The sequence below is a fragment of the Siniperca chuatsi genome, linkage group LG12 (assembly GCF_020085105.1).
Source record: "Siniperca chuatsi isolate FFG_IHB_CAS linkage group LG12, ASM2008510v1, whole genome shotgun sequence".
Lineage (NCBI taxonomy): Eukaryota > Metazoa > Chordata > Actinopteri > Centrarchiformes > Sinipercidae > Siniperca > Siniperca chuatsi.
Window position 1 is genome coordinate 18,253,623 of NC_058053.1, and position 15,123 is coordinate 18,268,745.

The 15,123-nt window shown below is 40.0% G+C and overlaps 1 protein-coding gene across 2 annotated transcripts; it reads right to left on the reverse strand.

Moving 5' to 3' along the window:
• Nucleotides 1-554: 554 nt before the first annotated feature.
• me3 (malic enzyme 3, NADP(+)-dependent, mitochondrial) lies at nt 555-14,388 on the reverse strand. Of its 2 annotated transcripts, none has more exons than XM_044216413.1 (15): nt 14,166-14,388; nt 13,436-13,656; nt 10,376-10,509; nt 9,149-9,298; nt 7,590-7,665; nt 7,327-7,488; nt 6,990-7,093; nt 6,805-6,914; nt 5,621-5,718; nt 5,416-5,529; nt 5,174-5,279; nt 4,335-4,477; nt 3,163-3,336; nt 2,833-2,931; nt 555-1,822 (listed from the first exon to the last, which is right to left on the reverse strand). In XM_044216413.1, the coding sequence occupies exons 2-15, from the start codon at nt 13,649-13,651 to the stop codon at nt 1,661-1,663; spliced, it is 1,848 nt and encodes a 615-aa protein (XP_044072348.1). In that variant the 5' UTR covers nt 13,652-13,656; nt 14,166-14,388; the 3' UTR covers nt 555-1,660. The 2 variants fall into 2 exon arrangements, with proteins under 2 accessions (XP_044072348.1, XP_044072349.1); XM_044216414.1 differs by lacking the exon at nt 14,166-14,388 and adding an exon at nt 13,777-13,936.
• Nucleotides 14,389-15,123: the final 735 nt, after the last annotated feature.

Sequence of the window (15,123 nt, forward strand, 5' to 3'; positions counted from 1 at the left end):
AGATGGAGCTGGGTGATATATCTATATAATATTTACATCACTATGTGAAGTTATGATAATTGTCAGGATTTAGCTGGTGATGCATCTTCTAATCATGCCTTTTCCTGATCTTAAAGCCTTTGGTGCAGTTCAATAAACTAAACTGTAACAATAGCAGTCTCAGTAACTCATGTTTGTTTCACATGTGTGTTGAGTTAAATTAATTCAAAAGTCTTGTCGAGATTAAAATCCCTTTTCCAAAAGAGCATTAAAGCACTGTTACAATAAATACAAACATAAACAGACTAAGACAACCGTCACACACTAGAAAAAAAATAATTTAGATATATATCTTTTGATCCTCCAATGCTTTAATAAATGCCAAATTAAGGAATAACTTCTCTCCAGACTTTTCTTTTGCAAATAAACGAACCCGCTGACACTCCCAAATTCCAAGATGATAAATGAAATTGTACACCTGAGCAGTAAACGCTGGACTATTTATGCAGCTGTCAAGATACAAAATTATGAAAGAAAGAAATCCCTAAAAATGACAAAATGCCATGAATCACTCATATTTTCTTAAGAACTTTATTTAAAAAGTGTCATGTTCCCTTTGAAAACTTCAAGCATATCTCTCAGTACTAAAGCTTGCAGAGCGTCATGTTCTCTAGGAGTAAAAGATACAGTTCATCAATAACTTTGGCAAAAATACAACAACAGGCAGAGCTCTGTACAAAACTAAAGGACAACACATCCACTGTATACAAAAACATCCTGATGGTGACACTAAAGCCCCAACAATCCCTTCTCTCAACATTTTCAAGAAAACAGTAGTGCCTCTCATCACAAATGACTGATTCTCACAGGGAAGCAGAGACAGACAAACAGAAACACCAGCTGATTCTGTAGTGTTTTCAGTCCTGCGTGCAGATTGACAGGAGTGTAAAATATGAAGAAGCAGCTACAGGGATGAGCCAGATGTGGCTTCTACATTGATCTTAGCTACCCACACTTCATTATAATGCTGTTTTGTCACACATTTTACCTTCATCAAAAAACTGCAGCTTCTGCGATTTGGATATTGCACTTGGCCATATTTCGATTAATTGTGCAGCCCTAATTTGTATCTCTTAAGCTTCAAAATGACTCCTCTGTTCATTTTTGTCAAGAAAAGAGAAAGCATTGTGCGTTACTGTGAGCCACTGCTTTTTGTTTTTTATGCACCAGCTCTGATTCATGAAAGTCACTGCGAGATCTTAGCTGGAAAATCTAGTCAAAGGAGTGTCGTTTAATCGTAAAATTATAGAGGTCGTGCTTATGATATTTGATATGCTGTTGTGCGGCTATAAAATATTTTACCCTTCAATCAGGTACAGAGAATTGATACAACTAAAAGTACAGCACTCAAAGAGGAAAAAACAACAACTTGACATTTCAACAAGAAGTCATAGAGAGTCATTGAGAATGTTTGTTTGGCATCTATATTATAATGACCACTGTCCATCTGAAAGGGCGGCAGAGATTTACTAACATTTGTAAAAGGAAAGAAAGAAATGAACAAAGAAGCTAAAAGGCGAGAATCATTGGCAACGTTTCTGAACGGAGGCAATGCAGAAATTGTACGTGACGACGCGGCAGCATATTGAGTTTAGAGAGAGAACGAGAGAGATGGTCAGGATCACACGTCCTGGACCTTCATGGCCTCCTGTGGCCAGCTGTATGTGTCCAGAGTGAAGGAGTCGTAATCAGGACTGTAGATGTGAGACAGCACAAACGCCTCTTTGTCTTTAGGCTCGGGGTACAGTGAAGCGATGTTGTTTTTGTATGCATAGTTGACAATCTGTCAAAGAAGGAAACAGAAGGAAAAGTGGTAAAGAATACACATTTGGTAGTGACTGAATGACTAGAAGTGAACGATAACACTCAGCTGACAGATCAACACAATACAGGGTTCACAGTTTGATACTGGATACTGGAAACTTCTTACTTTAAGTGATGGGATCCTACGTGAACTACAGATTTTCTGCCAAAGTCCAGTCAGTTTTTAGTTCTTTCATAGGAGAGATTTATTTTTTTCTCTGTGCTCTTCTCACTGGTCTAAAGTGGGCAGGGCTAATTTAGAAAAAAGTTATGTGAATCACAACTGAATCAGATTCTGATGACAATCGGTGGTTTTGTTTGGTTGCTGTCAATCAAATCTGATCAAACCACATCCACACAGTCCTGCTGAGTTTATGAAAGTTCAACTCTTAATAAATAATATCTAAAGATATCAGATTGTTACTTATTTAGTCATGAATATTTAATGTTACTTTGAAGAATTAAAGTTTTCGGGGGTTTTAGCAAAGTTTGAATTTAAACATTTTCATATTGCTTCTGGCCTTCAGTGCAAAATGCAATTAATAGAATCTCTTAAAAAAATAAAATCAGCTTTAATATCGTAAAGCAGACCTGATTGAATTAAATTTAGGAATAAAAATGCATTTTTAATTTACAGTTTTAATGTACAACAGAGAATATCCTCAAATGTCTAAACTTGGTTGGACTAACACTTTCCAGTCACTGTAGTTACCCACAAAACCACAAAAAAAACACTTCAACGAAACTTGGAGGAAGAATTTTTTAGGAAATCAGCATGTTAACATTTTCAGGCAGCTGCTGAAACCTCCGACATTTATTGTATGTAAACACAAACAAGTACACTTTAAGACGTAATTAATAAGATTTAGTTGATCCAGTTTTTAGCTCCATATTCAAATTATCATGCCACAATATACCCCCATAATATTTGAAACATATGACTGAGGTTACGTATTTCATTGTGAGGAATTACGGCCGACCATCACCCACCTTCACTGCGATCTTGAAGGACACCTCTCTTATGGTGTTGAGGGGAGGATAGAGTCTTCCCTCAGCCAGGTGCTCCTCTGTTACCATGTCAGCTATCGCCTGCGAGAGAAAGACAGGTAGAAAAAATGTTTATTTGAAGAAGAAGGAAAGTGCAGTACAGACTGAGACAGAGAGGAAAAGCAGCACTGAGGCCTTAAAATAGGTTGGTTGAAGTTTACCCTTCGGTACGTAGGTGTCTCTTTACAAAACAAAAAGTATTTTGTTTCAGGAATCACGTCCTCATAAATATATATTAATGTATCATTAATATGTGGTAAGTAAAGACAATACCTCTGCTGTGGTGAGGAAGATATCATCAGATATATGGCGTACTCCACAGGCAATAACACCCAAAGCAACTCCAGGGAAGACATAGGCGTTGTTTCCCTGGCCGGGGTAGAAGGTGCGTCCATCAGCCAGCGTCACCTTGTTAAACGGACTTCCACTAGCAAAGATGCCCCGGCCCTGATAACAGAAGAGGAAGAGAAACAGAAACTGAGTCACTTCTGTAAAAGATAATAGAAAGGAATATTTCTTTTTTGTTTGTTTGATTGCTTGATTAAACAGAGTTTTTCACCACTCGGGTGCTGTGGAGCAACATTTCTGTGCAGAGGGCAGCAATGCAAACATGTTCTGGGATGTTCAGTAGATGTCAACAGAAAAAGGGCACATTTACATGATTAATCTGCATTCTGACAAGAAAAGTTGTCTAATGAATTTACCGGACAGTGGCTACAGCTGATCATGAAAGCAGCTAACCATGTGTCCATGCTGAGTTTAGTTTTAACACGTGATCGTTTTAACGTTATGCTAAAAAGTAGAAGCTTGTTTCACTCCTGTGAAGCGCACTGTTACATTGTGCCGGAGCTTGTGTCAAATGAAGGAGCTCCATATGTCACTGGTGCTTCGGAAAGCGCTTCGTTCAGTTTGACAGTTTTGAAAGTTTTACAGCTAAACTATGTGGTTGGCACATTAGTGAGATAACAAGAGACGACAATAACTGAGAAATGTGGCAATGTACATTAGAAAGACATAATCATACGTATAAGAACATTTCCTCCTGATAAGTAAAAGGCTAATTTAATGAATATAGCTCTCAAATCAGCTTCATAAGAAATGTCACATAAATATCAACCATAAAGTTCTGTAGCACTTCTGAACAAAAGTATACAGATTTAATAACACGCAGGCTTCTTGGACTTTTATTGCACAAATATAAGACTAAAACTATTAATATCAGCGAGGTGTGGTGGTACTTCGCTGCTGCTATAAGTTTTACAAGCCACCAGATGTCACTGTGTTTGCTGAGTTCGAAGCCCCGAAGCTTCAAATCTTTTTCGGCACAAATAGAAAGAAAGCCCTCACAGCTTCATCCGATCCACAGTGTACCTTATTTTAAATCAATTTGAAACGTTTCTATTCTAAATACACTACCTATAATCTACAGTGAGGCTGATTATTACCTTGGTGAGCTTGTAGCACTGCTCTGCTGTGCACTCCGCCTTGCTGGTAGGATTACTCAGGGCAAAGATGATTGGCCTCTCATTGAAGGACGCCATGTCTTTGATGATCTTCTCAGTAAACGCTCCAGCAATAGCAGCCACTCCTTCGTGTTGAGGAAACAGAGCAGAGGGAGAATCCATCAGAGGTTTCCAACAGAAATGACTTAAATTTCACAAGCTCCAATGAGACAATGTGAACAGCAGTTTCATTTGTACAATTCAGACCACATGGGTCAATTATTGTCAAGCAACAAATTACAATCTCCAAATTGTAGTTTTTAACCTGGCAATCATGGATCTGTTTCTACTTTTAATTATTTTCTAATAATTTCTTTTTTAATCTTAAAGCACAGACGATGTTAACTTGAATCAATGCTGTCATGTTATCACAGTGGTGTGACAGGTTTGATTAAAAGTCTGAAAATATCTTCAGTTCTTCATACATGTGGTGTGTGAATTTAGACCCATGAATACTAACATTTACATCTAAAATCTTTGAGGCATTAGATTAAATAAATAAAGTGAATTAGTTGATTTGTAGATAATTAATTACAAAGTTGTTACTGTTCTGAACAAAGCTGGAGGGGAAGAAATTCACCTTTAATAGGTTTCTCTGTTTTTCCACAACTGCTCAGGAATTACTGAACCAAAGATGGATGAAACAAACAATATGGGTTATGAAGGGGTTTTATAAACACCAATAAAAACCACAATGCTCTTTGAGGGATATTTCAGGATGTTTGAATGTACACTTGTCTCCTGTACGTGCTTCACTGCAGTGACCTTCAAGGTAGACTCACCTATGATTGCGGTGGGTTTGATGACGTGCACCACCTCCTCCAGGGTCTTCAGGTGCGGGTGCTCATGAGCAAACTCCTCCTTCTCGTGGTTAAGATGGCTTCTTCCCTAAATTTGTGTAAATTTGTTTTTTTTTTAACTCCACATGGTGCTGTTTGGAAATTTACATACATGGGGATATCTGGGAAGAATGAGCGAGCGACGGACACACACACACACACACACACACACACACACACATTACCTTCACAATGAGACCTTTTGAGTCCACCATCCAGATTCTCTTGGCAGCTTCTTCTTTAGTCACTCCTTCTTTGGCCATGGCCATTATAAGCAGGTGAGCAATACCCAGAGCAGCCTGGGGGGAAAAGAGAGGATAATTCTCCATCTGCATCACATCACATTTTATTTCAAAACAGAATAAAATCCTAGTGAGCAAATCTTCTCACCTCGCCTGCCCCCTGGAAAACAAAGGTGTGGTCTAAGAGTTTGTTCTTGGTGATCTTCAGAGCGCCCAAGATCCCGGCAACAGCTACTGAGGCCGTGCCTGAAAGAAAAAGAAAACGCGTGTGAGAACTGTGATAATTCACTGAAATTAGCAGGTTTAAAATGGGAGCACTGTAATTTAGATATGTGGTTTTCAGTTGTTTGGCTTGTGATCTTTTAAGGTAAAGACACGTCTATGCTCTTCACTGGTTGCTTGTGTCTGCCAATTGTGACCAGTTCAACCAAATGTTTTCCCTTGTTTTATTTGAATACATTTTGGAGGCCCGAAGACATAAAATTAATCAGAAAAAAGCAAAGATTTGAGGGTAGTCTGAAAAAATAAATATAGTTTTTTGCAGCAAAATGTTTTTTTCTGTTTCCCTATTCAGCTAATCATCTCAGGAGCCCTCGAATTTATCACAAGACCCCTTGTAAGGGACTCGAGCCCCAGATTGGGAAACAATCACATCAGAAAAATCAGATACAGACTGAATGATGTGTGCACAAACAGTGCGTCATGACGATACAGGTCATTTAAGAAGGTAAAATGAAATTAGAAATATAATTAGAAGATGACATTTTGTCATTTGCTGAGTCTGTCAGCAGGTTTTTAGAAATCTACAACAAGTGAATCTCTTTTCATCTCAATCTGTTTTACTACATTGTGCTCAAAAAGTGCAATAAGCAAAGCCAGGAATGAGGTGATCTTGCTGATGTTCTCCAGTTCTGATTGATTGAAGTTCTCTACAACATTTAAGCATTAACCAAATTCTACTAAGTAACCTGAAAAGTTACAGTTACTAATATACAAGCTCCTGTTTTTAATTTCATAACAGAATTAAGTAGTGAGAGTCATTTATGGCTCTGGCTAGCGGGAAATGGGATGAACAGATTATAAAATACTGTTTGCTGTTATGAATTGGCAGTATATAAATAGAATTGAACTGAATTGATCTGTGCTTCTGAGAAAATTTTTTGTTTACTTATTTTCTTTTAAAATCTTAATGTTATGTTTGCTGTTATTTTTCTCTTCCTTCTGAAGGAAAATGTGGTATTTCTGGGCTGGGAGGAGGCGAGGGAAGGTCTGGCTGCCTGATAGAGTAATATGGCTGAATACAATAACAGAGTCCTATGAGAGTTTAAGTACCTTGGATGTCGTCGTTGAAGGTACAGTATCGATTCCTGTATTTGTTGAGGATACGGAAGGCGTTGCTGTTGGCGAAATCCTCAAACTGTATCAAACAGTTCATCCCGTACCTGCGGGACGACAGAGCGACCAGTCAGACATCAGGATCACTCGCACACTCGTTGGTCACTTGTGTTTCTACTCACTTGTCTGTCACTGCCTGCATGAACTCGTCGATCAGCTCGTCGTACTCCTTCCCTCTGATTCTCTTGTGCTTCACTCCAATGTACAGGGGGTCATCGAGCAGCGCCTGGACCAAAAATCATTCAGTCAATCAGTAAATCTTTAAGAGACAACTTGCCTTTCTGTTTCGCTTTTGGAATCGATCATCCATATGAATCAGTAAATGAGCACCAAGTCACATCAGTAGATCTCTAAACTCGTCTGATATGGAATCTATCAAGTAACGACAGATAATGAAGTGCTGCACCAGCTCATAAAACTGTTACTACAGCCTTCCTGCAGCTCTGTGATCACACACACCTGGTTGTCGGTGCCGACATCCAGCAGCACGGGGAGACACTGCTGCGGCCGAACACCACCACAGGCTGTGTAGAGCGCCAGCTTCCCGACAGGAATGCCCATACCGTAACTTCCCAGGTCACCCAGGCCGAGGATACGCTCCCCATCTGTCACCACAATGGCCTACACAGAGAACACATATTACCAACATGTACCATACATTCATTTCTTAAGCATAAGTAGCTGTGTGTGTGTGTGTGTGTGTGTGTGGAGGAGGGCGGTACCTTTATGTCTTCCTCAGGCCAGGAGTTGAGCATGGTGGCGATGTGGCCTCTGTCATGGATGGTGATGAAGAGTCCTCTGTAAACAAGTAGGTTTCAGTTATAAGGCAGCAGTATTGGTGGTTAATGTGTAACATAAAATGCGTTAAAATGTGCTGTGTTGTTCCTCGGGCTCTGCGGGCCTCAGCCCTCCTCCTCCTTCGTGCTATTGGCTGCTGAATCTGGGGACCTGCAGCCAATCATGATCCATCTGGGGGTATATAAAGGCTGAGGAGCTGCACCTGTAGGCCTCTTGGCTACTTGTGCTGCCTGTTTACACACAGTGTTTGTGTATTGTGAGCGATGCTGTCAGGATTTAGTCCTTTGCTCTTTTATATGTTGTTGTCGTCAGGTTGAAGTCAGAAAGGCAGTGACTTTGCTGTTAAATGTTCAGTTAATCAGTTAATTATGTAAAGTTACTGTTAACTATTTTCTTTACTACCTTTAACTCTTTACCAGGAAGCCCCGTAGGGATAAGCTGCCATTTTTGTTACATTTTTGCGTTGACAGGAAGTTATGTTTAGATTTGTAACTTTTCTTTTTGTTATTTAGTGTTGTGATTTTATTTCTACTCAGGGTTTGTTATTTTTGGCCGGGGCTCTTCCTGACGTTTCATTTAAGCTTCCATATCTGGCATAAAAGATTGAAATACTGAACAAACTGACTCCTCAGATTCTTCATCTAGTTTTATGTTACTCCCCTTTCTCCAGGCCAAATTGGGGTCCTAACAATGCCACTGGTTTTCATTCACTGCAGTCGGTCATGAAAATCAACCATCAGAGACTTGTCCATCACACTGATTATATGAAGCCTTAATAAATAAGCACATGACATTAAAACACAAATTAAAGGGATAGAAACTAATCATATTATCATACTAAAGTATGATATAAGAACTGTATGTACTTTTCCATTTTGTATTAATAGGAAATGATCTAAGACCGTGCAGTAATTGTGATTACTGCCAAATTATTTGTAAACTCTATAAATAACAAGTTTTTCAATTGATTTATTGTTTGGTTTATTTTGTTTTACAGTTGTCACTGTATCTCTCACACTGCTGTACTCATTTTACCCACCCTTGGTTAAAATTTGTACATATTGTGCAGCTGAGAGGCCATGATGTACGCAAAAGGGTAAACACTGACACATTAATGTTAATTAGACAAATAATAAAATGTTCACAAGTTATTCAATTTGTTCTCTGTCTTGGCATGACAATCACAACGCAATTTAGATTAAACCAAATCGGCACTCAGTGATCTTTGTGATGGATTAGATAACTCAAGCTAGTTTTAAGTCTCAGCTAGTTTAATTGGCTGAAGTGAAATTAATGGAAACCAAACTGAGGAATGTCAGGTATACATGATTGGTTGTTCCTGGATCAAAACATGAAAAACGGTCCATCACAGAGAATGTTTTAGAGTTCAACCAAATGTAAGAATGAAATTATACCTGAGCAAATAGTTTTGTGTAAATGAAACTGCACCGTGCAGCTACAGTGTAGATGTGATTAATCTCACCGTGGTCTCCTGAAGGCTAGTCCATACTGTTGACAGGCCAGGCCGACAGTGGGAGTGTACACGATGGGCATGAACTCCTCGATGTCTGAAGTCAGCAAACGGTAGAACAACTTCTCGTTCCTGTCCTGCAGCGTCATCAGCAGGATGTACCTGAGACGGAGACAGAAAAAGACATCAAAACCCGACATCATGATTTATGTTTTAGAAAGATCTTCTCTGATTAAAGTTAACTGTTACTGCGTTGAAAATATTTCTGCATGATTACCATCTTTCTAGGAGGGCCAAATGCATCAAAAAACAAAATAAATGCAAGCTGCATGTCATGACCAATGACATCTTTAGCTATGCTGGCAGCGCGGCTCTAGGGATGATAATGTCGGCCAGTCCACCACTTTGGTCGAGACTGAAATAAATTGACAACTATTGGACAGATTGCCATGACATTTTCCCAGATGATGAATTGTAATAACTTTAATGCCCTTAACTTTTCATCTGGCGCCATCATCAGGTCAAAATTTAATTGTATCCAATACTTTGGTTTATGACTAACTAACTGCAAAACTATTGACATTTCCATCAGCCTCAGTTGTAAATGTTTGCATGCTGACACGCTAAACTAAAATGGTAAACATTATACCTGCTAAACATCAGGATGTTAACGTTGTCACTGTCAGCATATTAGCATGCTGATGTTAGCATTTAGCTCAGTTCAGCCTCACAGAGCTGCTAGCATGACGGTAGACTTTTGTTTTACAGTGTGACATGTTGAAGTGGATATACAAGGACTTTACAAACCTATTTTAAAGATTATTTTTTGGCATTTTGCTTTCATTAGACAGCTTACAGTGTAAATACAGACAGGAAATATGGTGAGAGAGAGAGACAGAGAGGGATATGATCCAACAAACGTCCCAGGCCAGAATCAAACCAGGGATGCTGCGGTTACATATGTGTCTTAACTACTAGGCCACTGGATGCCCCTTTAAAAGCCTGTGATTTGACACTAAATAAACTTTCAATCATACAACAAATGACAAAAACAACAGCCGATGGGGCACCAGCAACAGATGTGACATGCTAAAGAAGATTTGACCAAACAAGTGGGACAGCCCCGATACAGGGCATTTTCAATGGGTTGAGCTCATTTAATATCTGCAGCTGTATTGTTACAAACTTGAACAGCACTTCAACGTGCTTCATTGTAAACGTCTGAGTCTGTTCTCTCACTTGTCCAGAGGATTGGTGCGTATTTCATAGCTCTTCATGACACGCAGCACTTGCACATCCTGGGAGAGGAAGCAGGGGGGCAGCAGGCCGTGAATGCCCAGTTGTAAGCGCTCCTCCAGGGTGAAGGCCATTCCCTGCAGGGTGGGAGAGGAGCGGTTATACAACACTTTGATCTCTGAAAGAGTTCGCATAGGGTAAAGTCCACAAACTAAATAAGAAATCAGACCATCCAGACCACAGTGAGTCATGCGTTAGTCATTACAGTATGAGGTTAATTATGACTCATACCCCCACCCGAATACAGTGGTCTTTTTGATCGTTTCTCCAAATTATGAATTAGTTGCCATTTTTGTATGGAAACACTGGTGCAGACAAACTAAATAAGGAAACATTGAAAAATCCTACAAATGTTTTGGTAACTTAGAGGAGTGAACAACACAAGGCCACGCTTTTATTCTGGTAAGCAGCCTCGCACCCCTCTGCCTTCTGACTATGGTAAGTGCTGCTACTCCTCTGTCTCGGCGTTGGCAGGCTTCCCAAAGAGTGATTGGAGGGGAGTGTGAGGTTGAATCTATTTATTCTGTCCAATAGTGTGGGAGCCTGAACTCACTCCCCTGGCAGCTCGACTTCTCATTCCTCGTCTCCGCTGCATCGCTCACCCCGTTTCCTCTTGATTCTTGCACGCCAGAGGAAACGCTGACCTACATGGGGAACAAACTGGCCTTACAGGGTCAGTTTGATCTACTTTGGGTCTGTTGAATTTTTCTGAACACACCTGTGTCCCGGTAAATTATTCATGCTGGAGTTGAGTGTGAAATGTGATAGTGGATTTGATATTTGGTTGCAAATAGTACCAACAGATTACAATCATTACGTCTACAGTTGTTCCACAAGCTGCATGCTTTCCTATTGAAGAGTATTTTGATGATAGATGCTCAACAGCTGAACAACACTGCACTTTATAGCTGTAAGTTGCATATGTAATATCTCCACAACAAAAGCTCTGCCTGCCAGAGGTCAGGAGATACTCTGATACACCAGTGCCTTAAATACCAAACCAGCGAACGTCAGTGTGCAGGGCAAACTTTAAAAAACTAATCCAACGCCACAAATGTGGATGGAAAACTTTTTACATGTAAATGCTGATAACAAATGTATCTGTGTAACTGTGAACGTGGCCAAAGAGAACGTCACTGATTAACAGAGTTAAGCTAAACCTATTAGAGCGAGCAGGTAAAGAGGCACTGAAGTGAACCCATTACGGTGACTCTCCTAACCAGCAGCAGTAATTAAGCTAGCCTCCATGCTGTCTGTCAACACACAAGGACACAAAGGGTGAAACTAAATGTGGTTGGGAGAGATATAAACTGCTATAAGATGAACCTTTGTAACGACTCCAATACAAACCTTATCATGGATTATTATAAAGTTACAACATAATAGGACTACATATAATCACACGTGATGCATTTATAAGGTTATGAGCTGATTTAGTTTCACATTTGAGAGGTTATGCAGAAAGAAAGAGGTTAGTGAATAGGGACAGAAATCTGGTCTTCCTCAATAAATACAGTTAATATATCCTGTGGAGCTGCTCAGTGTCAGTCAGCATTACACCAAAGACTGTGTGACTGGGACAAAATGTGTGTAAATGTGAAGAAAGGAGACGTTACTCAGACTTTAACTGGATAGTAAAGTGTTATAATAATTAAGTTGCATCTGATTGAATACAATGTTTAAGCACACTCCCGCCATGAACTAACATTTACTTTTTATTAAAATCTTTTTTTCAGCGAAGTAGGGCTTAACTTGCTGACTGTTTCCACTGAACTGACCTGTGAGACGGCGTGTAAATGCTGACTGGGCATCAGGAACTGTGGAAGGAACTGTGACCGACCTCTTATCAATCTAAATCAAAACAATAAACTCAGCTAAAGCGTCGGTGTCTGACCTGCTGTTCTCACTGAGTTAGCAAGGCAGCAAAAAGTAAGCCCTGTTTACACTGAGTTTGGAAAATAATACAGTAAAACCACTGGTGAGTCACTTGATGGATATTTGTTTTAGATCAGTCAGTGCAGCCTCTGGGGGAAGAGCTACTTCCGCACTGTGACTGCAAAAGCATTGACATTATTCTGAGCTTATGCAGTGCTATTATCTTAAAAAGCGAACTGAGGAGTCAATTCACCTTAAGTCCATATTATTCTTATTTTTTATATGCTTTATTAAGACAGAGAGAAAGCAGGCAGAGTAAGACAGACACATTAGAGGAATCCACAGGGAGACCACTCATAGCCCCAGAGGTTTAGCCACTCAACTATCTCATGCAGATAAAAGCTGTGGCATTCATGTGGCACTGCTGTGCTGTACCATGTGGTACCTACATGATATTCTCTATTTATATATGTTCCACCACCATACAACATGGTATGCAGGACATAATGTTATCTGTAGACACAGTTATGTGAAAAAGTAGAAATACCACAGTATAGAAATACTCTGTTACAAGTAAAAGTCCGGCATTGAAAATGTTACCTGAGTAAAAGTACAGTAAGTAAGTATTAGAGGACCAAAAGTTAAAGTAGTCATTATGTATATTATTATCACTTAAATGTTGTAAAGGTGGGGCTAATTTTGATTACTTTATATACTGCTGGGTATAGTTTGGTAGTTTGTGATTTTCCCCCAGAGATCAATCAAGTTTGATTTGATCTTAACCTATAATAATACATCATCAGTTATTTGTTGATTATATTTTGTATTATTAATCTGAATCTGCAAAGTAACTAGTACTAGATGAATTGTAATGGCATAGAAGTATAAAGTAGCAGAAATTGGAAATACTCAAGTAACGAACAGAGTACCTCAAAACTGTACTTAAGTACAGTACTTGAGTAAATGTACACTGACACAGGGACAGCACGGGTTCCCCCACGCAGAGCAAGTCAAATTGTTACATTTTGAGGCACCTTGCTGCATAAAGTTGTACATCTAGATATTTGTTACATGCAAACAATGATGGATGTTGCCAAGAACAGGTACCAGACACATCAGAGAGCTCACCTTGTTGAGGTGTGGGTTTCTGGTGATGTCATAGCCACGCTTCTTGGTGCTGACGCTGCCCTTGCGGCTCGTGCCGGAGTGGCAGACCCGCACAGCCTGGAGAGGGGCCGGCATGCACCCAGCAGGGTGACCCGGGGAACCGGCGAAGACCCTCATCTCGCCCGCTGCCGTGCGCCTGCACAGAGACAGTGCGGCTCTTCCTGGGAGGGAGTTCATGCTGCCTGCAGACAACCAAGAGGGCAAAACACAACACATACATTGAGTCTCAGTCAAATCTGGAAGAACAAGTCGCTTTCCAGTTCACAAAAAAGGACGCACGACCTAGAAAACGCCAGACATACCGCGAAAACAGTTCAGCAAGTCTGTCCTCCTGTAAACAACCTATGAGGACTGAATCTGAACCATTAGCTTTACACAGGCTGAGTCACTTGGTCACAGTGATAAACAACAGGTGCTGCGGCCATAGCAGCCATTAATATTAGTGCGAATTAAAAAATATATATTATACAATGATAGTTTAGAAATAATTCAGTGGTGGAGACTGAACCCCAGCCGATGTGTTTAGTGTGTTCATATGAATATCCTGCTGTGTGCGGCTGCATCAGCTCAGCTAGCTTCTGTTAGCTGCCCGCTGCTTTTATGATAATTAGTGATTTCTTTATGGAACAATCTGCGCAGCTGCTAATGCTAGCTAGCGGGTGGCTAATATTCAGTTAGCCTTAACTGTTACCTGAAAACGACGAGAAGCTGCTGTGCCTCTGACTTTAATCTTCATAAGAAGGTTGCTCGTATTGACGATCGCTGTTGTCAGTGGATGTCGGGGAGGATCGAGAGCTAACAGCTGATCCAGGATCCCCTGACTTTGGCAGTTTCACCTCCCCAGCCGGTCAACCTCACCGAGCACCGGAGCCACCAATCAGACAGCAGCATGGCGGCTCAAAGGAGGCCCAACCCCTCCTCCTCCCTCCTTTGATTCAGTAAACAGGCTCCATCTTCAGATTCAACATCTGCACTCAAAAATGCAACATAACTTTCTTTGAATAGATGTTATAATGTCAAAGAACTTGCCATTATGCTAGTATGATTACTGCATTGGTAATACAACTGTGGCACTGTTTAAGTTTCATGGCTTCATTCTGTTTCATAAAACCCACTGCTGAGACAAAAACATTTCTGGACTCTTAGTCATGCACAGACAAACACCACTGAACTCAAATCATTCTGCAGACTGCAGATCACATTAAAAGCCTCTGGTTCCCTCTGCTGGACATACCAGAGTCAGAAAAGCTTCTCTACTTAATCACACTGTAGTGAATCCTGCTGTTGTGGTACAGTCATGCCAGGTTTAACCTGTTTTGTGGCCCCTGGGGCAAAAAGTTGCTGTTTCTCTAAAATAATTCTAGCAAAAACTGAACATAATAACCATCGTAAAGGTAGATTTATTGCAAGGCTGTTGTATTGGACTGCATTAGTTTTAGCGAGATGTACATGTTAAACTGGTCAACATCATATAGCTACACAAATAAAAATAACCCACATATTTACCAAACATACAAACAAGCTCAATGTCTTTGTTTTAATATACTGTTTGATGTACATAAAACAAATCTACATATAAACAAAAGTCAAACATAAATCTTCATATGTTATTTTCTGTACTCACAGCTTGTGATACTTCTCTTCCATAT